Here is a 24,629-nt window from a genome sequence, read left to right on the forward strand (position 1 = left end):
ATCAGTGAATTTAGCAAAGTTGCAAGATACAAAATCATTACACAGAAATCACTTGCATGTCTATATACTAACAATGAAAAATCAGAGCAATTAAGGAATCAATCCCATTCACCACTGCAACAAAAAGAATTAAATAGGAATAAACTTACCTAAGGAGACAAAAAACTGTACACAGAAAATTATATGATACTAATGAAAGAAATCAAAGACGACAGAAACAGATGGAGAGATATTCCATGTTCCTGGGTAGGAAGAATCAATATTGTGAAAATGACTATACTACCAAATGTAATCTACAGGTTCAGTGTGATCCCTATCAAATTACCAATGGCATTTTTCACAGAACTAGAACAAAAAAATTTCACAATTCATATGGAAACACAAAAGACCCTGAATAGCCAAAGCAGTCTTGAGAAAGAAGAATGGAGCTGGAGGAATCAACCTTCCTGACTTCAGATTATACTGCAAAGCTACAGTCATCAAGACAGTATGGTACTGGCATAAAAACAGAAACATAGACCAATGGAACAAGATAGAAAGCCCAGAAATAAACCCTTATTTTTGACAAAGAGGCAAGAATATACAGTGGGGCAAAGACAGCCTCTTCAATAAATGGTGCTGGGAAAATAAGACAGCTACATGTAAAAGAATGAAATTAGAACACTTCCTAACACCATACACAAAGATAAACTCAAAATGGATTAAAGACCTAAATATAATACCAGAAACTATAAAACTCTTACAGGAAAACATAGGCAGAACACTCGATGACATAAATCAAAGCAAGACCCTCTATGACCCACCTCCTAGAGTAACAGAAATAAAAACAAAACTAAACAGATGGGACCTGATTAAACTTAAAAGCTTTTACACAGCAAAGGAAACTATAAGCAAGGTGAAAAGACAACCCTCAGGATGGGTGAAAATAATAGCAAATGAAACAACTGACAAAGGATTAATTTCCAAAATATACAAGCAGCTCATACAACTCAATACCAAAAAAACAAACAACCCAAACAAAAAGTGGGGAAAAGACCTAAACAGACATTTCTCCAAAGAAGACATACAGATGGCTAACAAACACATGAAAAGATGCTCAACATTGCTCATATTAGAGAAATGCAAATCAAAACTACAGTGAGATATCACCTCACACCAGTCAGAATGGCCATCATCAAAAAGTCTACAAACAATAAATGCTGGAGAGGATGTGGAGAAAAGGGAACGCTCTTGCACTGTTGGTGGGAATATAAATTGACACAGCCACTATAGAAGATGGTATGGAGATTCCTTAAAAAAACAGGAATAAAATCACCATATGACCCAACAATCCCACTCCTAGGCATATACCCTGAGGAAACTAAAATTTAAAAAGACACATGTATCCCATTGTTCATTGTTCATTGCTATTTGCAATAGCCAGAACATGGAAGCAACCTAGATGTCCATAGACGAATGAACAGATAAAGACATTGTGGTACATATACACAATGGAATATTACTCAACCATGAAAAGGAACACATTTCAGTCAGTTCTAATGAGGTGGATGAACCTACAATCTATTATACAGAATGAAGTAAGTCAGAAAAAGATAAATTATCATATTCTAACGCATATATGGAATCTAGAAAAATGGTACTGAAGAATTTATTTACAGGGTAGCAATGGAGAAACAGACATAGAGAATAGACTTATGGACATGGGGAGAGGGGAGGAGAGGGTGAGATGTATGGAAAGAGTAACATGGAAATTTACATTACCATATGTAAAATAGATAGCCAACGGGAATTTGCTGTATGGCTCAGGAAACTCAAACAGGGGCTCTGTGTCAGCCTGGAGGGGTGGGATGGGGAGGGAGATGGGAGGGAGGTTCAAAAGGAGGGAATATGTGTATACCTATGGCTGATGCATGTTGAGGTTTGACAGAAAACAGTAAAATTCTGTAAAGCAATTATCCTTCAGTAAAAAAATAAATTAATTTTAAAAATATATACCTGAAGAGCCAAGGAAATGCACAGGCATGAGGGATGCATCTAGGTGAGGTGTCAAAATTCTGTAGATTGATTTAAGAATGAGGGCCTGATAGAGTTCACATCCAGGGAAGTGGACTACGGGACCAGGGTTGCCTTATGAGTTTGCAGGCTTTGGGCACGTTTGCCTTTGTGTGAAAAAAATCTTAAATATTGTGATTTTACTACTGCATTGGAATAAAGATGAATATAATCCAAAAAAATGGAATCTGCCTGCCAATGCAGGAGACATGAGTCTGATCTCTGGTCTGGGAAGATTCCGCATTCCTTGGGGGCAATTAAGTCCTTGGGCCACAACTATTGAAGCCCACACGCACTGGAGCCCATGCTCCACACCACGAGAAGCCACCGTAATGAGAAGTCTGTGAGGCACAACCAGAGGGCAGCCCCTTGCAGCAATGAAGACCCAGTGCAACCAAAAATAAATTAATAAATAAATAATTTTTTTAAAAAACACTCAAGAATGGGGAAGTCATGGAAGGGAGTCTTGTCAAGCCAAAATAGAAGTGCATCCAAATAACTGCATCATATAAATCTCACTATGTTTTCTCAGATTGTGTTCTGAATTTTTTAAATAAGAAAAATCTATGTGAATCTTAAAACCTGTATTAACATTTTCATGAGTTAGATTGTAGAAGGAGGTAAAGATCAAATGTGTTAAATTTTGTATCTCAAAAGCATGCTTCAAAACATGCTGTTTCACTCTGGACCCAGCAATTAGATAAAAATAAGTTTAGAAAAGCTTTTGAAAAACTTAAACATCCATGCCATATAATATATATACTATATCAACTCAGCAAATAGAAAGGTATAGTAAAAAGTACAAGTTTCCCCTTCCTCCAGGTAACTGCTTTCAACTAATAGAATAAAAGGCTTTCTAAAACAATGGAGAAGATAAAAACAAAACTGAAAATAAAGAAAATGGCACAGAAATGTTAATAAATGTCACAGAACAAAATGGCATAAAATGAAAGTTTTCAGGAATGAGGTTTGACAGAAAGTAACAAAATTCTGTAAAGCAATTATACTTCAATAAAAAAATAATTTAAAAATTTTAAAAATTAATAGCTGCCAAAAAAAAAAAAAAAACAAAAAAAATAAAATGTAAACCCTCTATTAAAAGACTTGTTGAGTAGAAGAAATTTAAGTATAATCTAGTTACAAAAGACATAGTATTTTAAAAATGACATAGTTGTAAAACAATTATATGCCAATAAAGATTTTTTTTAATTTAAACAAAATGTAAATAAATAATAATTAAAAATTTAAAAATGACATAGTTTGCTACAAAGTAAAAAATAGACAAAGATATATTCAATAAATACAGACCAAAAATAAATGAGAGGGAAAGGAATTGGCAATATTATTGAATCAAGATAAAAAGCATTAATGAGGCAAAGAGAGCTTTATATTGGTAAAAGGGTATAAATAGAATTCTCATTGTCTTGACGTTCAATGCCAGATTATCATAGTATCAAAATATATAATCAAAATTGTATTAGTCAAGGTTCTCCAGACAAACAAAACAGAGAGAGATTTATTTGAAGGAATTTGCTCATGTTATCATGGGGACTGACAAGTCCAAAGTCTGTATGTCTGTAGGGGAGGGCCAACAGGCTAGAAACTCAGATAAGAGTTGATGCTGCAGGCTTGACTCCAAGATCTACAGGGCAGGCCAGCAGCCTGAAAACTCAGGCAGAGTTTCTGTGTTGCAGTCTTGTGACAAAATTGCTGCTTCTTTGGGAAACCTCAGCCTTTGCTCTTAAGGCCTTCAACTGATTGGATGTGGCCCACCCACATAATGGAGGTAATTTGCTTTAGTCAAAGTCAGCTGACTACTAACATTAATTCATCCACAAATACCTTATAGCAATATCTAGACTAGTGTTTGACCAGACAGATGTGCACCATAGCCTGCCAAGTTAATGTGTAAAATTAACCATCCAATATCGGGAGAAATTGACATACAGACAATAGCAGTATAAGACTAACATACCTCTTAGTTATTGGACATATCAAGCAGACCAAAAATTAAATGTAAATATAAGGATTATGCATACTACTAACAAAGTATATAATATACTATGAGTTATAGATAATCCATATATGAATATAACATATACTTTTTATATTATAAATTCTATAAATAGATAGAATAGTGGTAGCAATCTGAAAAAAATGTAATGTTGGATCCATGTCTCACACTTTGTACTAGAATATATCCCACAGAGATAAATATTTACATGTTACTTGGAGAGCCATGATAGACTTTTTAATGTAATTTTGAAGTTTGGAAAGCCTTTCAGGGAGTGACACAGAACCCGAGTCATACAAATAAATAAATAAATTTGAATTAAAAAGTTATCTCTGCCTGGCAAATCCATTCTTTTTTAATTGAGTTCTTTTATTTTAATTTGAGTCCTTACTGAGCTGTAAGCATTGTTCTGTATTCCCATTTGGCCTATGGGATCTTAGTTCCCTAACCAGGGATTGAACCTGGCACCCTCAGCAGTTAAAGCACCACTGGACCACCAGGGAATGCTTAGGCAAATCCATTCTGTAAGTCACTCAGTTGTGTCTGACTCTTTGTGACCCCAAGGACTGTAGCATACCAGGCTCCTCTGTCCATAGAATTCTCCAGGCAAAAATACTGGAGTGGGTTGCCACGCCCTTCTCCAGGGGATCTTCCCGACCCAGGGATAGAACACGGCTTTCTCACATTGCAGGCAGACTCTTTACCGACTGAGCCAACAGGGAAGCCCTTCTAAGTAAAGTCAAAAGACAAGTGAAAAACTGGAGATAATATTTGAAATTCTTATCACAGATGCTTTAATTTCTCTGAGTTCTTACAAATCAATAAGAAAAGACTAACAATGTAATAAAATACTGATACTAGTAGCATGGCTCAGACAGTAAAGAATTTGCCTGCAATGCAGGTGACCTGGGTTTGATCTCTGGGTTGGGAAGATCCCCTGGAGGAGGAAATGGCTACCCACTCCAGTGTTCTTGCCCGGAGAATCCCATGGACAGAGGAGCTGTAGAAGGATACAGGAAAAACTTATGACATTAAGTGCCTTTGGGAAACAGAACTAGTTGGTTAGAGGACAGGGATGAGACTTTTCACTCTATATGCCCTTAGGTACCATTTGAATGCTGAACCACAAGTATGTTACCTATTTAAACATTAAAATTTTTAAATGATAAAAACATGTATTAGAATTCTACCCATAAATAATACACTCACTATTCATAAGACAGCTAATAAGAAAATCTCAGTGCTCTAAAAACAAAAATTATACAGGCCATCTTCTGTGACCACCATGCAATAAAGCTGGATATGAATGCAAACTCTCACTGTCCCCAGCACAGACATGCCTAAACTTGGAGCCTCAAGGGTTCAATCAAATTTATCACATATGCCTTCTAACTTGGTCAAGTTCCATGCTCATTTTTTATTCCTTCATCATAGAGGCTATTGAAGAAAGAAGTCAACTGTGAGTCCAAATTCTAACACTGTCAAGCCCTATTTCAGAAAGTCTTATTAAATACACTTTCTGAACACAGATACCTGACTGAGACCTTGATACATCTCTCCAAATGAAGAGGACCTGGCAGGGAATCTGGCCCAAGCACCAAAAGGTTACCCTAAAATTCATGTTTCCACTGCCTTCTTTCCCCTTAACTAGGCATTTCTCAAAAGGTGATCAAGAGGTCACTTCTCCAAATGCCTCAATCTCGGGAACAGGGAAATAGTGAAGGTGTACCAGAAGGAGACACAGAGGTAGCTGAAGATGGACTCTCAAGGACCCATAGGTAAACATAACCCTCTTATTGTATATCTTTACTTCTTTACCTCAATAGCATAGTCAGAACGGATAGTCATCTGATGTCATAGATGTCTCTTTGGTAATGTGACAGATATGATGGTAAATGCTGTAGCAAGCAAAAACTGTTAAAAATTTGAATGGTAAAGAGTCGAATGAGGGTGTGTTAGTATGTGTGTCTCAGTTGCTCAGTTGTGTCCAACTCTTTGTGACCCCATAGACTATAGCCCCATAGACTACTGGGCTCCTCTGTCCTTGGGATTCTCCAGGCAAGAATACAAGAGTGGGTTGCCATTCCCTTCTCCTGCGGATCTCCCCAACCCAGGGATCAAACCCTAGTCTTCTGTATTGCAGGCAGATTCTTCACCATCTGAGCTACCAGGGAAGCCCGTATGTTAGTATACTAAATTACAATTTTCTAATAGCATGAGAAGTTGGAATTAAGATACACAAATTCCAGTAATAAGATCAATACTTTACTGATCACATTCTGTGTAGATGATCTTTTATTTAAACGTTTATATGTTTAGAAACACATACAATGTATTCTATTTTTGCTTTTCAGTCCTCTAATACCTGGTTAAGCTGTTCTTTTTTTTAATTGGAGGAAAATTGTTTTACAATATTGTGTTGGTTTCTGCTGTACATCAGTGTGACTCAGCTATAAGTGAAGTCGCTCAGTTGTATCCGACTCTTTGCGACCCCGTGGTCTGTAGCCAACCAGGCTCCTCTGTCCATGGGATTCTCCAGGCAAGAATATTGGAGTGGGTTGCCATTTCCTATTCCCTTCCTTCTTGAGCCTTCCTCCCACTTTCCCATCCCACCCCTAAACAGTTCTTTATATTAGATTTTCTCTGATGAAATAACTATTATGGTTTCTGTTCTCCTGATTCAACCTTGACCAATACCCAAGGAAACAGCAATTCCAATTAAAACTACCATAACTATTAAAATGATTCCTTCAGAAGAGAAAAAGAAAGAATCTAACAATAACAACAGCAAAAAGCCTCTGAAGAAGAACCGTCACTGTGGGGTTGAGGTGGAGGGGGGAATGTCATTGCTCTATCAAATGTTACAGCCTCTTATGAAGCTGCACCAATTTTAAGGAATGTGATACTGGCACAGGAAGAGATAGACAATGTAACAAACCAGAAGGAACAAAAGCAGACACAAATATTTATGGTCGTTTTGATAGCTTAAGGTGAATGATGTAGGATTTGTGATCTCCGAAGATTTAGCTTCAGGATCAGGAACCAGGCTTGATTACTCAAGAGCTTTTGTGTAGCAGAGTTTTATTAAAGTATGAAAAGGGACAGAGAAAGCTTCTGACACAGACATCAGAAGGGGGACGGAGAGTGCCCCAATCCCTAGTCCTAGCAAGGGAATTACATACTTTTTAATTGGTTATTACCATAAATCAAAAGAATGTCTCAAGGTTGTAAAGATCTTACTAGACCCACTCCCATAATATACATTTTAAGATAACAGGCTTAGTCAGAAGGTTTTCAGGAAGGAGAAACATGTCCTCAAGCAGGATACATTATTGTTATATAATGCTTACTAAGGAATGTAGAAAAAAATGTTTGTCCTTTCCTCCTCTTTGAGAGCCCCAGACCCCTTTTTCCTCCTCGGGGACCCTGGACTTCTTATCAACCTGCCTAGGAATTGACTCTCTCAGTTTTGCAACATCTCAATCTACTTACCTTAGTCTCAAAAGAAACGCAGGAAAAGAGAACCCCACCTGCCTGTCATCTCTTGACTCCTGAGCTGTGTGCTGCTTTGGGCAAAGTCTTTAACCCCTTAGAACCTCAGATTTCTCATTTGTAGGATGTAGATAATAATTACCATGAAGGGCTGTTGAAAAGACTTGAGATATTGTCATAAAGTGCCCAGTACTGTGCATGGCATATAATAGCTTCCTAATAAACAGTTGTTATTATTTTCTTTCACTATAACTCACAGTCTACTTTTACACAGTCACAGTTTTTTTCCAAGTGACATGATCCTTTTCTTCTCTGTGTGTGTCTCTCTGTGTTAGAGCACTTTATGCATACTCCCCCCCATACTAGAGACAACCTTGCTGAATTGTATCCTGAAGACTGAATTGCATCCTGAAGACTGAATTGTATCCTCCCCCTAAAATACATTGAAATCCTAAACTAGCCCCCCCAAACCCGAGAATGTGACCTGATTTGGAAATAATGTTGTTGCAGTCGTACTGGAGTAGAATGAGCCCCAATATGACTAATGTCCTATAAGAAGAGGGAAATTTGGACACAGGTATGCCCAGAGGGAAGACAGACACATAGCCATGTGATCACAGAAGCAGATACTGGAGTGATGCATCTACAAGTCAAGGAATGTTAAGGGTCACTGGCAACAACCAGAAGCTAGGAAGAGACAAGGAAGAAATCTCTCCACCTCCCATCCTGCACCCCCGACAGGTCTCAGAGGTATCATGGCCCTGAAGAGACTTTCATTTAGAACTCTGGCTTCCAGAACTGTGAGAAAATTAATTTCTGTGGTTTTAAGCCACCTAGTTATCAGTATTTTGTTACAGCAGCCCTTAGGAAAGTAATACAAACCTAAATATTCTTCGCAGGTGAATGCAAAACAAACTGTGATACATCCATACAATGGACTACAACATGGGTAAATCTCAAAGATTGAGAGAAGCCAGTCAATGGAGGGAGGGGTGGTGTCAATGGAGGTTGTATCCTGTATGATTCCATTTATGTGAAATTCTCTTAAAAGCAAGTCAGTAGGATGGAGAACCAATCAGTGTTTGTCAGAGGCTGAGTGGGGCCAGAGTTTGACTACAAGGGAGACGTGAGGAAAATTTCTAGAATCATGGAACTGCTCTGTGTCCTGATTGTGACAGAGGTTATTAAAAAATGTGCATTGTTAACACTGATAGAACTGTATGTTCAAAGAGAGTTAATTTCACAGTGTGTTAGTGAAAGTGTTAGTCGCTCAGTCGTGTCCAACTCTGTACGACCCCTTGGACTGTAGACTCCCAGGTTCCTCTGTTCATGGAATTCTCCAGGCAAGAATATTGGAGTGGGTTGTCATTCCCTTCTCCAGGACACCTTCCTGACCCAGGGATCAAACCCAGGTCTCCGAAATTGCAGGAGGATTTTTTTTTACCATCTGAGCCACCATGGAAGCCATGGTGTGTTAAATTAGGTATTAAAAAAAAATGAAAATGGGCCTTCCCTGGTGGTCCAGTGGCTATGACTCCAAGCTCCCAATGCAGGGGGCCCAGGGTTGATCCCTCATCAGGGAACTAGATCCCACATGCTACAACTAAGAGTTCTTATGCTGCAACTAAGACTCGGCACAGCCAAATTAATAAATAAATACATTTTTTAAAAAATGAAAACACACATACACTCAAACAAATTGCTTTTCAAAATACTTGAAAAGAGATTTTTCTTCTGGGTTTCTGCCACAAAGGCTGCTTTGGGGGAGTTCTGCCACACTAATCCTGGTCTTCTGGGAGCCAGTCTTTCCATCTGTAGAAGGAGAGGATCTAACTAGAGCAGGGGTTTTCATAGCAACCCCCCTCCACTCCCCCAAATTGCATCCCTGGGCACTCCTTTTGTGGAAGTGGGAGTGAGGTTTGGTTTGGAGAGAAACGGCATTTGGACTCCATGTGGTATGAACCCACAGGTCTGCATCCACCAGAGTAGTTGTGCTTTCTGACTCATATATATTTTTATGTAGAGTAATTCAGGATTAGAATAGCTGCTCCCAAGCCAGAGTCAGATACCTAGGGAATTTAAACAATCCTAGATTTCAGGGCCTACTTCTGGGGCCCACTCAATTGTCCCTTTGGCAAGTGTCCCCACAGATCCTAGTTGATCCCAGGGTTCTGGCTCTAGTGGTCAGTGATTCTAAATAAGGCCTTTGGGTGGGGAACAGGGGGCCCTGGAATGGTGCCTCTTGCTTTCACACGAATTAAATACAGTGATACAATGGGAATGCTGAAAGGGTTCTGAAACTAGGCCTCCTGTGAGATAGGGTCTGAAAGAAACTTACCCCATTTGTTTTAAAGGCAAGATAACTTTTAGAAAGAGTACTCTGTAGACAAAATGGGGCCATACACAGATGGGGGAAAGGCCCTTATGAGGATGGGTGTGCTGACCTCCAACTGGCAGGGCCAACAAGTAACCTTAATAACAAGAGCAGCCTTTTCCTCTAAGCAGGAAACCATCTGCTTGCTAGGTCTCACGCTAAGGAATCTAATCCTCACAACAACCCTGGGAGAGACAGGCTGTCACTGCTTTGATAGGTGAGGAAATGGAGGCTCTGAGAGGCCCCAGTCACATGGGGTGGGGTGACACAGTCGAGTCCTGGCCAGCAACTCCAACCTCTACACAACAGCCCATGAGAGCAACGGAGGCCTGGTGTCAGACGGACTCTCTCTGTTTTAGCAAGTGCCTTGGAGAAAGGGGGCTTCCCTGGTGGCTCAGAGGGTAAAGAATCTTCCTGCTAATGCAGAAGACGCAAGAGACAGGGGTTCAGTCCCTGGGTGGGGAAGATCCCCTGAAGAAGGAAATGGCAATCCACTCCAGTATTCTTTCCTGAAGAATTCCATGGACAGAGGAACCTGGCGGGCTGCAGGCCATGGGATCTCAAAAAGTTGAACACGACTGAGCTACTAACACTTTCACTTAGAGAAAGGGATTAATGTTTCTCAAAAAGGCTGATGGGGGTTGTTGAGGGCACTTTGGGACCTTGCCATATAGTAGATCACTGGAAAAAAAATATTTTTATAAGCTTTATATAGTGGCATTGGGGCTTCCCTGGGGGCTCAGTGGTAAAGAATCTCCCTGGCAATGCAAGAGACTCAGGTTCAATCCCTGGGTTGGGAAGATCCCCTGGAGAAGGAAATGGCTACACACTCAAGTATTCTTGCCTTGAGAATCCTACAGACAGAGGAGCCTGGCTGGCTATGGTACACGGGGTCGTAAAGATTTGGACACAACTGAGCGACTGAGGACATGGTGGAATTTTTTTTTTTATTATTTTATATGCAAATTGAATTTAGAAAGCCAGAGTTGGGTCACTGTGGTCGAAGGTGGGGGCAGGAGTACCCTGGGGCTCCCCCAGGACTCCCAGAGAACCCCAAGAAGGCCATTTATCCAGTAGGTTGGCACTTACTGTAAGAAGCATGTACCATGTCTGAGGCTCTGGCTTTGGGTTGGGAAGAACCAGGTGGGGTTGGGGGTGGAGGTGGGGAGGGGACACTCACCCATGGGTTGGCCATGAGTTAGCCAGGCTACGGGTTCATCTAAGCTGGACACCAGCTTGCCCACCTTCCTCTCTGGCCAGGCCCCAGCAGTCATGCCCGGCCACTCACAGGATAAGAAGCATTGTCACCATTTTCTATTTAATGAATTTTATTCTTTAAAGATAAGCACACTAAGTTAAGAACTCCAGCCTCCTCCTTCCCCTCTTTTTGCCTGCCTATCTAAAAAGGAGTTTCTAGTTTCTTTATCAATAAAAGTTTAATGTTCACCTCAGTCAAGGTTGGTGCAGGATCTGAAGCAGAAGTTAGCGGCTGGCCGGAATGACTCCCATCAGCTTCATCAAACAGATTTCTTTCTCATAGATGTCGGGAATCATCCCCAGTGAGGAACTGATCATGTGAACGGTGTTCTTGCCAAACAGCTTGAATTCATAATGGATAAGCTGCTCCCAAAAGCCGTTGTTGGGCCGGATGGTGGAGCGGCAGGACTTGGTCCACGTGTGGGCGTCCAGCAGCGACATGGAGTGGTACTTCATTAGGTAGGCGAGGCAGAACGTGGCAGAGCGGCTCACCCCGGCAGCGCAGTGCAGCAGCGTTCGGCCTTGCATCATCTCCACGCTGTGGATGTGATCTGCAATAAAGTCAAAGAAGTCGTAGAGGCGCGAATTGGGAGCATCCGCCAGCGGCACTTTTAAGTACTGGATGTCTTCGAAGAACGTGTCGGTCGCCTCCACCGACACATTGATGACCGTGGTGATGTGGTTGGTAGACAGCATGAATCTGTCCTTGGCTGCCACAGCGTTGCTGAGGTAGAGACTCTTGGTTATCTGGGAGAGGCCATGGGCCGCGGGCTGCCGGACAGCCTGAATCGGAAACGGACACAGAGGCGTTGTCATCGAGGCGGTGGCACAGCGGTCTCTGCGGTGTCCCGGGCGCGAGCTCAGGAAGCAGCAGCTCCGTGATGTCCCTGGAGAGGCTCTGGGCGACGGTATGCTGGTCACCCACCGGTCACCCTCCTTCTTCACTCCGCCCCCCGATTCCCCTTCCCCACCCCACTTCCCGTCCCTCCAGGGCGTCACAATTCCCCACGGCCCTTCCCATTGGTTCCCATGGCAATGGCAGCTTACAACAGGGAGGACTTGGCGGCAAAGCCAGATCTTCAGAGAAACCCCAGATCTCTCTTTTTATCTTTCTTCATAGTTACTTATTTTCAGAGCCGAAATTCTTATGTCTGGATGTTTTAATGTTCTGTTACCAGATATCTCTTTTATGTTTCAATTATTAGACCACTCTGTACACAGTGTCTATTTTATTAGGGTTGAAGAACAGGGCTTACCCTTGTTCTGCAAAGTAACAGTATCATATTTTACCTTGGGGCACAGCATTTGGCTCCTGCGATATGCTAATCTCTATAAAACTGCAGTGAGGTAGGGGTTTCCACTGGCCCTGGTGACCTGGCCTGATACTTCTTTGTTGATTGTAGCCATAGAATTATGCTCCTGCTCTCACACACATCAGGACTGTTTATTATAAGGGAACATTGCTGATACAGAGCCCTTTATGGTGAAGTTGGCCCATGGTGAACAGTTGTGACTAATTTAGCTATGTTGCTGTCCATTTGTGCATACGGCCCGAATGATTTATCACCTGATTCTGCTTTTTCATCTGAAACAACAGCTCAAATTATCTTGTCTACATTATCCCAAAATACCCACCTGCTTTGTAAATAGCACATCATTTTGACCACTACTGATGGTCTCTTCCCGCAATGTTAAAAATTCTGTAAGGAGTCAATGCTATGTCATAACTGGGCCAAAAATAGATTTTTAAAATGCTCCCTGAGATTTGCATTTCCTCTCAGCTAAGATTTTTGGAGGATTTGAAGATTTGAAAAACTATAACCTAAAACTAACAAATTCTTTCATAGAGCAGCTCTGAGATCCATTACTTCCCCATCATTCCTTATCATTTTGGGTTATGTGCAAAGTTTGGTCCTTAAACTTTAAAAATTTTATAAAATTATTGGGGGGGGGGTGCTTCCCTGGTGGCTCAATAGTAAAGAATCTTCCTACAGGAGACCTGGGTTTGATCTCAGGGTTGGGAAGATCCCCTGGAGAAGGAAATGGCAACCCACTCCAGTATTCTTGCCTGGAGAATTCCATGGACAGGGGAGCCTGGCAGGCTACAGTCCATGGGAGTTGCAAAAGAATCGACTTAGCAACTAAACAGCAACAACAAAATTAGTGGACCACCACTTCCCTGGTGGTCCAGTGGTCAAGACCCTGCCTTTCCAATGCGGAAGGCTCGGGTTTGATCACTGGTAAGGGAAATAAGATTCCACATGCAGCGTAGCCAAAAGATATTTTTTTTTAATGTAGTAAAATTAACCAAAAGAATTCCATACACTATTCTTAAAGACAAGTGTGGCTCATATTAGATTCATGTATTTTTCCAGCCAATATTCTGTGATGCCCTTTTGTCTGAGGGTTGTTGAATGTCTTCAAACTCCACTGTAGATCTTTTCTTGGATGGATGAGGAGATGATGTTTCCTCCTCTTGAGTTTGGAAACTGATCACTTTCAAATTTCCACTTACCTTTACTTTTTCTTATTATTTAGGGGGAAAAAAATGTACGAGGGACTCGCTCAAGAACATACTCTCTACCTGACACTGGAAAAAGACCCTAAGTGTCAAGAATCAGGTAACATTCCAATTTCTCTATTCAGTAGTTGAGGCCCCTTCCTTTTTGATCTAAGCCTGCCTTTCTAATCTCATTCATTCATTTACTCACTAAACTTTTCTTAAGAATCTATTGTGTGCTAGGCATTTTCACTTTTATAAATCTTCAGTTCTGACCAAACAAATCAAATGTTCTTGGTAATTGCAATATGCACATTCCTGTTCTCTTACTTTTGCTCATGCCATTCCTCTTGCTTGAGAAAACGTTCTCACTCCTGCCTGTTTACTGAATCCTTTCCAGGCCTCAAGAATGAGCTTGATTAAAAAAAAAAAAAAAAGAATGAGCTTGATTAATTAAAAAAATAATCAGCTGAGCATCCAATCTGTGTCAGGTACAGTTCTAGCATTGTGTAGATCCAACACAGCACACCCAGGCTCGGATATCAAAGAACTTATAGTTTAGTCCGAGAGATACATAATCATGAAGGAGTCTAGAAGAGAGGATGATTCATTGTTTTATGTGTGTGTCTGCTTGGGGGCTAGGGGGTGGTCGGTGAGGGGGGTGGATATCACGAAAGGCTTCACAGAAAACATGACCTGGAACAAAGCTTTTTTGTTCATTTGTTTGCTTTTCTTATTTATTGTTTATTCTGTTCACGTTTTTGTTTTGAAAAATTTCAAACCTACAGCAAGGGTGCAGAATAGAATATGAGCGCCCGTTCACCCTTCACCTATAATTTCTCTATTGTTAACACTCTGCCATCACATTTCCAAACACATATTTATCTGTTTGCTTGCTTTCTTTTTGCTGAGCCATTGCTAACTGCAGATAGAGCAACACTTCAGCCCTTTCAGCACGTCCTAAGAACAAGGACACTCTCCTCCACAACCAGAATACAATGACTATATTCAGGAAATTTAACACTGACCCAACATTTTTATCTAAAATATAACCCATATTCAAAATTCACCAGTCCTCCCAATAATGTGATTTGGAACTGTTTTGTTTTCCCTTTGATTCAGAATGGAAACAAGGACCACATTGCATTTAGTTGTCATACTTCTTGAGCACTATTTGATTTGGAACTGTTTCTGAGCCTTTTGTTTTGCTTTGGTTTTTCCTGGCCGCTGATGTTTTTCAAGAGTTCAGGCCAGTTTTGCAGAATATCTTTCCATTTGGAAGTGTTTGATCATTCCTTCAGGATTAGATGCAAGGGAACTGTTTTTGACAAGAATAGTACCAGATTGTGTCATTCTCAGTACATCTCATTGGGAGCAATATGATGTCTGCTTGTCCCATTAATGATGATGATAAATTCAATCACCGGGTTAAGATGGCATTAGTTAGGTTTCTACACTGTTGTTGTTGTTCAATTGCTAAGTCTTGTCTGACTCTTTGCAACCCCATGGACTGCAGCCCACCAGGCTTCCTTGTCCTTCACTGTCTCCTGGAGCTTGCTCAAACTCACACCCATTGAGTCGATGATGCCATCCATTCTACATTGTAAAGGTAGCTTGTCCTTTTTGTAATTAATAAAGAATAAGTAAGGGTGGTACTTTGAGTTTCTGGGAATTTCTTTGGAATAGGACTTGAAGGATGAGTAGAAGTTTCCCAGGCAGACAAGAAGGGGGAAAAGGAAGTACAAGCAAAGGCAGAAGGGTATGAAATGATGTCAGGAAGGCAGAGAACAGCTCAGGATTACTAGAACAGACAGAGTGAGGCGGAAGTGATAGGTGGAATGGCTATAGGAGTGGCAACAGAGATCACAGAGGGCCTTGTGCTTCATCACTTGGGCTTCATCCTGGTGGCACTTTGGAGTATTTTATGCAGAGAAATGGCATAACAGAATTAATTTTAGGATAATCACTTCAGCTATGTAGGTGAATCTGTGGATCAGAAGGTACAGTGGGGAGAAAGACAGCACTTGAGGGAGTGAGAGCTATTGCAATAGTCTAGATGAGCAATGGCACATCCATTGCAGACTCTTTTCCACCATGGAAGCTGGATCAAACCCAAATAGAATTTACCTCCTCAGATGTACACATGGCCCAGGCCACATAAGAGAATGGAATATCAAACTTTCTGTGGGTCAGTGTCTGGAGAGTTTGGGAGTGGGATAGACAGCGAAGGCAAGAGGCTGAGAATGTAGGTAATATATTTATATTGAAGAGTGGTGGTGATTTAGTTGTTAAGTTGTGTCTGACTCTCTGTGACCCCATGGGCTGTAACCCGCCAGACTCCTCTGTCCATGGGATTTTCCCAGGGTTGCCATTTCCTTCTCCAGGGGATCTTCCAACCCAGGGATCAAACCCAGGTCTCCCACTTTGCAGGTGGTCTCTTGCATTGCAGTCGGATTCCTTACTGATTGATCTACCAGGGAAGCCCTGATGGGTGGTGGTGGTAAGAAAACCTAAAAGAATATGGGATGAGGGCACGGGAGAGGTAGTAGCTAAAAGGAGTTGCATGTTATGTTATCCAATGGACAGATAGGATAGGTAGTCTTGAACAGAAGACTCTAAGGCAGAGGTGGGAGTTGGCTTCCCTGAGTACCAAGAGTTGTATATTAATTCCATTTCCCTGTGGGGCGGAGTCAGTTATACCACTGTATACAGCCCAACAGCAAGCCAGCTTCCTAGGACTCGTTGCTGGGCTCAGTCTGGTCCTTAGTTTCTGGATGGTGAAGGGAGACAGATGGATATGAATGTGGAATTCTTCAAATAACACTCTCCAGTCCAGAATACAGCTATTATGAGAAAAAGATTGTGACTTATTTGTTAGGTAAAAAAAACTAGTTTATAAAAATGTTGTACTTTTTTGTAAAGGTGAAATATATACATATGTATATTCATCATATATATGTATTTTTATACAGAGAGATATATATCACATGTATATTAAATAGCTATTAATGAGTACTGTTTGTGGAAATATTAGGTATCAAACGCTGCCCTAGGTACATATGGAGTAAGAATTTCACAAATGTCAGACATGGTGCTATATTTGAGTGGTGGGATTAAAGGTAATTCTTTTCTTTTTGTGTATGTCTATATTTTCAAATTTTCTAAAATAATTTGTGATATCTTTATAATTAGAAAAAAAATTAACCAAGATGTATTTAGACATCATCAACAGATATCCTTTTTTTTGCCTAAGAATTTAGCAAAGTTGAAAAACTAGTAATACTTCATGGTGACAGATTTCAGAGAAATGAGCGCTCTCCTACATCGCCAGGGTTGGAGATGAGGGACAGACAATGGCCAAACCACGTGGTGGGGAGGATGTAGAGCAAAGAAAACTCTGACACTACTGGTGGCAGGGAAAGGTGGTTCCACCAGTTTGAAGACCAGTCCAGTAAAGTTGAAGATGCAGATAGCCTATGCCCCAGCAATTCCAGCCCGGGTAAAGACTCTTGCTCATAAATTCTAGAAGATGTTTACAAGAATATTTATTGCAATGTTGTTTATAGTAGTGAAGAAATGGAGACAATGTAAATGTCTACCAACAAGCAAATGAAAATTTGAGGGCACAGTCATATAATGAATACCGTACAAACAGCTATGAAAACAAATGAACTACAGCTACATGTATAAACCTGGATAAGTCTCGAAAGTATAATGTTGTACAGAAAGAGCAAGAGGCAGGAAAAAACGTGCAACAGGAAATTTAAAAGCAAGTAGAATAGTACCATACATTGTTTACACTTGCCTATACCTATACATGCATATACATATACATACATACATACATACACACACACACACACACACACACATATATATATGTTAAAAGCCCGCAAGCAACTGAGAAACACCAAGTTGAGAATAGTGATTCCTCCAGGGAAAGAATTGGATCTGGGTGTGTGAGATAGGGTGTTTCAATATGTCTTAATATTTTATTTTCTTAAGATAATAGATCTGAAGCAAACATGACAAAATGTTAAGGTCTGACAAACTGGATGTTGGGTATGCAGGTATTTATCATCATATCCAGCAGACTTTAGGATTGCTTGAAGTATTTCATAATAAAAATGAACGGGGGAAAGTGCACATGTGCTTGGAACTAGCAATTTCCCTGCTGGCAATTTACTTATGTCTTCTAAGGAAGTCCTCACAAATATGTGCAGAGATTTACCTACCAATATGTTCATTGTAAGTATTATTTACAATATAAAAAGCTGGAGAAAACCTAATCTAGGAATAAGGGCTTGTGTAACTAGATTATGAAATCTTGGTAAGGTAAAATATAGTGTGGTTCTTAAAATGACTACCTGGGAGAATATTTATTGTCTTGGAGAAATTTCATACTATCTTGTTAATAGAAAATGCTACAAAACGGTTTGATCTCAATAAAGCTAAGTAATACTTTTTATCTCTATATATGGATTCATAAATAGAGAAAAGCAAATAAGATATACACCAAAATGTCTACAATCATTACCCCTGAGCAGTGCTATTACAGATGCTTTTTATTTTTTTGGATATCCCAAATATTTGTATGATAGATATGTAATAGTTTTATAATTTGAAAAATTATATAGTTTAGAAAGAGACTAATAAAATGGTTTTGATGAGACGTAATATGGAATGGGACAAAAAAGGCAGCAGCTGCAGGATGAACAGACAAAATCAAGAGTGATTTACAAGGTATAAATGACAAAATTTTCTAGCAGATTAAGAAGGAAGTGGGGGAAGGGAGGAACATCATGGTGACCTGCTGCTTTCTGACTTGGGCAGCCGAGCAGCGAAAGAGATCATTCCCTGAAGTAGGAAATGTTTCAAAAAGATCAGATTTTGCCTGAAAGATGAGCAAGGAGTTCAGTTTGGAACAGGATGAGATTGACAGGCTGCAGGATGAGCATTCACAGTGGGGAACTCCTATCCTGGATTCCTTCTTTCCTGTCTACTCCTCAAACAAAAGCTATCATGTTCACGTACTTGCCCCTTTGTACATAACCATATGCTTCAGGGGAAACTGCCCCCTTTTCCAGTTTCTAGAGTGGCAAGGAATGGACTCTGATCATTCTAAGCCAGTCATGCAAATCCATTCCTCTTGTCAGTGGCTGTTTTAGGGATGGGCAACTTACCAAAATCTGGCAAATGATAAACTAGTAGAACCAAGCACTTCAGTTTGGGACTTGAACCCACAAGGCCAGGACTTGAACCCGACCAAAACTCTGATTGAGATTTGAACTTATGGCCTTTTAATTAGAATCATTCGCCTGGTGTCTGGACTTACAGAGGCTCAGGTTCTTTGTGTTTCAGTGCTGAAGGAATTCAGTGAGAGGCAAGAAGTAGATTTACTAATATAGGACACTTGTGAGGGATACAAGCAGGCTGGCAAGGGGGCTCTGCCCCAAGAATTAAGTGGCTACAGTTTTATAATCAAAGAAAGGTGAAGAGTGGGGGAGAAGACCACCTTCTTCCTTATTCTTTGCGTAGACATCAGGCTTACATCACTAGCTCCTCCTTGGCATCAGGCAGGAGAGTGTTTGACCCTGTAAGGTCAAACTAGAACTGTTATGGTGCTTATTCAAATTAGCAGAAGGGTGGTAACAAATGGTAAAATATTTTAAATTATTTCAGGTTCGAGTAAAATGAGGGTCTCCTACTTTGAATTGTCACCTTTCACTTATATTCCTGTCCTTGGTTTTAAGGATCATTATCTTGCTGAACTTGACCAGTAGAATGCAGTTCTCATTTTTTCACTTAATGGCCTGGGCCATATCTTGTGCTTTAATTGCTGACTTTATGGTTAAGCGTGGTTGTTGTTGTTGAGTGCTAAGTCTTGTCTGATTCATGCACTATAGCCAGGCTCCACCCAATGGACTGTAGCCCACCAGGCTTCTCTGTCTTTTCTTTTCTTGTCCCAGACAAGAAAACTGGAGTGGGTTGCCAAGCTCCTCCTCCAGGGGAGCTTCCCGACCTCAGGATCAAACTTGGGTCTCCTGTAACTGCAGGCAGATTATTTAGCATCTGAGCCACCAATTAGGGGAAGCCTACTGGAAAGGTTTCCCGGCCCCTAAGAAAGAGACAATAGTACTAGAGATGGCTTTTCTTCCTTAGGATGGCTCATTTCTAGATGTCATACCCAGATCTCAGCAGTTATCTTACAGCCTTGTGGGGAAAGCAGCCTGAGGGCAAAGGCAGCATCCAGAAGATGCATTTTGAGTCAGAATTTTCTGTCACTCACAGTATTCATCTAAAATAATATAGATAATATGGTGGAGGTGTCCATGAGTAGGGCAAAAGCTTTTGAGAGGGAAAACTTGCCTGAGGTTCTCAGTGGAAGAATCTGGATACTACTGAAAACCTCAGGCAAGTTATTTGGTTGATTTAAATTGTGTTGAAATTGTAAGTGTAGCATAAAATATTATATGAGCTATACTTCATTTATATAAATCCAGAGTTATTTTATTTTAAATATAATAATATAGAAGTTTATAAAGTGAAAAGTGAAACTCTCCCTTCTACTCACTCACCAAACCTATTCCTTTATTCAGAGGTAACTGCTGAGAATAATAGTTACTGAACACAAGTTCATGTGCCTACAGACAGTGAGGCCAAATAAACCTAAATGTGGGAGTTTGGAGCAGAGGAAGAGTTATTGCAAGGCCAAGCAAAGAGAATGAGTGGCTCATGCTCAGAAACCGTGAACTTCCTGATGGTTTGGGGGGAGAAGTTTTTATAGGCAAAATTTGGGGTGAGGGCTGCAGGATATTTGACTTTCTTCTGATTGGTGGGTAATGAGGTTAACAGGGTGGTGCTCCAGAAATCTTGTTCTCAGCCTGAACTTACCATCGTCCACCTGGGTGGGGACCTTAGTTCCTGCAGAAGAATTCAAAGATACTCTGATATATATTTCTTGAGCAGGAACCAGGATGCTGCTTTAAAGTTGCACTATTGGAGAAGGAAATGGCAACCCACTCCAGTATTCTTGCCTGGAGAATCCCATGGACGGAGGAGCCTGGTAGGCTATAGTCCACGGGGTCACAAAGAGTCGGACACGACTGAACGACTTCAAGAAGAAGATTGTTTCCTGACTGCTCCTCCTTTGTTTCTGCATCCTCTTACTTTCCTGATGAGCAACTGTTTGAATCTGCACTTTGGAACTCTGGGGAGTTCTGGAGGTTGAATGAAGCCTATTTCCTACAAACAAGAAACAGAGGACATAAAAAGAATTTGTAGCCAGGAAACCCCACAGGTTCCTGCTCAGTTTCAGTATAATGAGTTTCCTTTCAGATCTTTTATTGGGTCAGACAGTAAAGAATCTGCCTGCAATGCAGGAGATCCAGGTTCGATCCCCGGGTTGGGAAGATCCCCTGGAGAAGGGAATGGCAACCCACTCCAGTATTCCTGCCTGGAGAATTCCATGGACAGAGGAGCCTGACAGGCTCCAGTCCATGAGGTCTCAAAGAGTCGGACACAACTGAGCAACTAACACTTTTTACCGAACACAGATTTTTACCAAAATTAGAAGGAGTATTCAAGATGGTCTAAGGTAAAACAAAAGCCTTGAGTCACACGTGTAATTGCTCTGGTTATACAAAGAGACAAGGCAGTCATCTTCCAGATGAGAGGAAATAAGATGTCAACTGGCCTGTGGAAATGCTGGGCAAAAAATACAGACTTATGGATTGAGATGGTGTGTTCAGAGAAAACAAAAACACTTCAAATTAGAAGTCTTGACATTAGACTTCAATTTTCAAGTATTGCGGGCTTCCCTTGTGGCTCAGCTGGTAAAGAATCCGCCTGCAATGCAGGAAACCTGGGTTCGATCCCTGGGTTGGGAAGATCCTCTGGAGAAGGGAAAGGCTACCCACTCCAGTATTCTGGCCTGGAGAATTCCATGGACTGTATAGTCCATGGGGTCACAAAGAGTCAGACACAATTGAGCGACTTTCACTTTCAGGCATTGATTTCTGAGAAAGAGACTTCTCATGTGGGCAATTCAATGCAGCATGCTCTGAGATGAGTTGTTTTGGAGCATCCTCCAGGATTCTTCAGGGTGGGTTGTAGTACCAGAAATTTATTTGTTTAAGGATGAGTAATAATAGGAGTAATATAGGACAGCAAGGAGATCGGACTAGTCAGTCTTAAGGGAAATCAACCCTGAATACTGGTTGGAAGAACTGATGCTGAAACTGAAGTTCCGGTATTTTGTTCATCTGCAGTTAACAGCCGACTCATTGGAAAAGTCCCTGATGCTGGGAAGGATGGAGGGCAGAAGGAGAAGAGGGCATCAGAGGATGAGAAGCCTGGATGGCATCACCAATGCAATGGACATGAACTTGGGCAAACTTTGGAAGATGGTGAGGGACAGGAAAGCCTGGCGTGCTGCAGACCATGGGGTCACAGAGAGTTGGACACGACTGGGCAACTGAACAACAACAATAACAACAATATAGGAGTAATGCCAGGGCAATTAAGGAGTAACTTATTTATATACTCACACTATATGTATTAGTCCACAATTTTTTTCACTTGACAATATATCTTGGGTATCTTTTTTTGTTGACCTTATTCTTTTGTCAACTGAAAAAAAATGCACAACCTAAAAGTTGAAAATTATGTTTTACTCAATGGATTTCTGAGGACTTCAAGTCTAGGAGACAGCCTCTCAGATAGCTCTAGAAAAAACTGCTCTAAAGAGGTAAGGGAGAAGCGAGGATATATAGGAGTTTTATAACAAAAACCAGGTAGTCAGAATATCAAAAGATTACTGTAATTAAAGAAAACCAAACATCTCAAATTAATGGATACAGTGCTTTTCTATGTAGGAAGAGGCAAAAGTCTGGGCCCATTGAAATTGTTCCTTTGATATGTACCTCAGCTATCTGGGGCCAGTATCCTGTGTTTTCCTATTCTGAGTCTCCTCAGGGTGTATCACAGGGGAGTGGATGCAGTGGCTGATTGCTTGATGGAGGGCATCCTGCCTCCATCCTGAGTTCCCTCAGTGCTCACGATGGAGGTAGTGGTAGTGGCTATAATGTGATAGCTTGATAGCTGTAACATCCTTTGTTTACTGATGTGGCAGGCAACATTTTTCTTTTTTTCCACTTTTTTTTTTTTTTTTAAATAACAGAGTCCTAATCACTGGACCACCAGGAAATTCCAGACAGGCAACATTTTTCATTCACACTTTTTAAAGGCTGTGTGGTATTCCACAGTATGGTTACATCATATACTATTTAACCATTACCACCTTGATAGATGTTTGAAATGTGAAGATGTTCATAATATGTCACCTCAAGTATGACACTTTGGCATATTGATTATTTTGAATTAAAGGTTGGGCTCCAAAATCACTGCAGATCGTGACTGCAGCCATGAAATTGAAAGCTCCTTGGAAGAAAAGTTATGACCAACCTAGACAGCATATTAAAAAGCAGAGACATTACCTTGCCAGTAAAGGTCCACCTAGTCAAAGCTTTAGTTTTTCCAGTAGTCATGTATGGATGTAAGAGTTGGACTGTAAAGAAAGCTGAGTGCTGAAGAATTGATGCTTTTGAACTGTGATGTTGGAGAAGACTCTTGAGACTCCCTTGGACTGCAAGGATATCCAACCAGTCCGTCCTAAAGGAAATCAGTCCTGAATATTCATTGGAAGGACTGATGCTGAAGCTGAAACTCCAATACTTCGGCCATCTGACTCATTTGAAAAGACCCTGATGCTGGGAAAGATTGAAGGCAGGAGGAGAAGGGGACGACAGAGGATGAGATGGTTGGATGGCATCACTGACTCGATGGACATGAGTTTGAGTAAGCTCCGGGAGTTGGTGATGGACAAGGAAGCCTGGCGTGCTGCAGTCCATGGGGTTGCAGAGAGTTGGACACGACTGAGCAACTGAACTGAACTGAAGAAGCAGGGTTTCCCTGGTGGCTCAGATGGTAAAGAATCTGCCTGCAATGCGGGAGACGTGGGTTCAATCCCTGGGTTGGGAAGATCCCCTGGAGGAGGGCATGGCAACCCACTCCAGTATTCTTACCTGGAGAATCCCCAAGGACAGAGGGGTCTGGCAGGCTATAGACAATGGGGTCGCAAAGAATCAGACACAATTGAGCGACTAAGCACAAGCACAAGAAACAGCTGGTACAAGAACTCTCTGACCTTCCTTTGTCCCTCAGACAGCAGGAGATAAATCTCCCATGTGAAAAATACCCTCCTTGTACTAGGAGGGTAGAGAGCATCCTTATCCCTATCACCAGAGATAGGGAATTTAAGGCAAAAGACTATATAAACAAACCTGGTTTCTACTTCACCGTTGTATTACTCTTACTTGTTAGTTAATATCCCTTGTATTTTTTTCTAGTATTCTATTGACAACCTACAAAAACTCTTAATAAGGGTTTTAGTTTTTTGTCTGTTAAAAATTCTCCTGATCTTTTGTTCCTGTTTTTCAACTTTGTTTTTAGGAGCTTTTGCCATGTGTAAACTTAAAATTGTTACGTTGTTTAATGTGAATCTTTCCCTTTGAAGCTTCTGGGGTTTTGCTTGCCTTGGGAAGACTTTAAACACCAAGATTTAAACAAACGTTCTCTTTTATTTACTTCCAGTATTTCATAGTTTTGTTTTTTGTATTAAATTTTTTTCCTTTAAAGGGAAAATCTGAAAATTCTGTGATTTTATGACTGACAATAAGAAATATATATTTGGTCTTCATCTCTGTTTCTGGCAGTGAGCTCTTAAAATCCTTGGAATTTCCTAAATAGTAAGAGTGATAAAGGTGTAATGGGTGACTTTTGTTATTCATATAAGCACACCTGAGTTTATGTTAATGACTTGGCTTTTGGAAAGCCCCTTGGTAACCTAAGGAGGGGAGCTGGTTGCCAGGGGAACCAAC

The 24,629-nt window shown here is 40.8% G+C and overlaps 1 protein-coding gene across 1 annotated transcript; it reads right to left on the reverse strand.

Moving 5' to 3' along the window:
* Window positions 1-11,237: 11,237 nt before the first annotated feature.
* Window positions 11,238-12,126, reverse strand: DUSP21 (dual specificity phosphatase 21). The gene has a single exon (XM_043897219.1). It carries the CDS (start codon window positions 12,003-12,005, stop codon window positions 11,415-11,417), a length of 591 nt encoding a protein of 196 aa, XP_043753154.1. The 5' UTR covers window positions 12,006-12,126; the 3' UTR covers window positions 11,238-11,414.
* Between the last annotated feature and the right edge of the window lie 12,503 nt (window positions 12,127-24,629).

Source organism: Cervus elaphus, chromosome X (genome assembly GCF_910594005.1).
Source record: "Cervus elaphus chromosome X, mCerEla1.1, whole genome shotgun sequence".
Taxonomy (NCBI): Eukaryota; Metazoa; Chordata; class Mammalia; order Artiodactyla; family Cervidae; genus Cervus; species Cervus elaphus.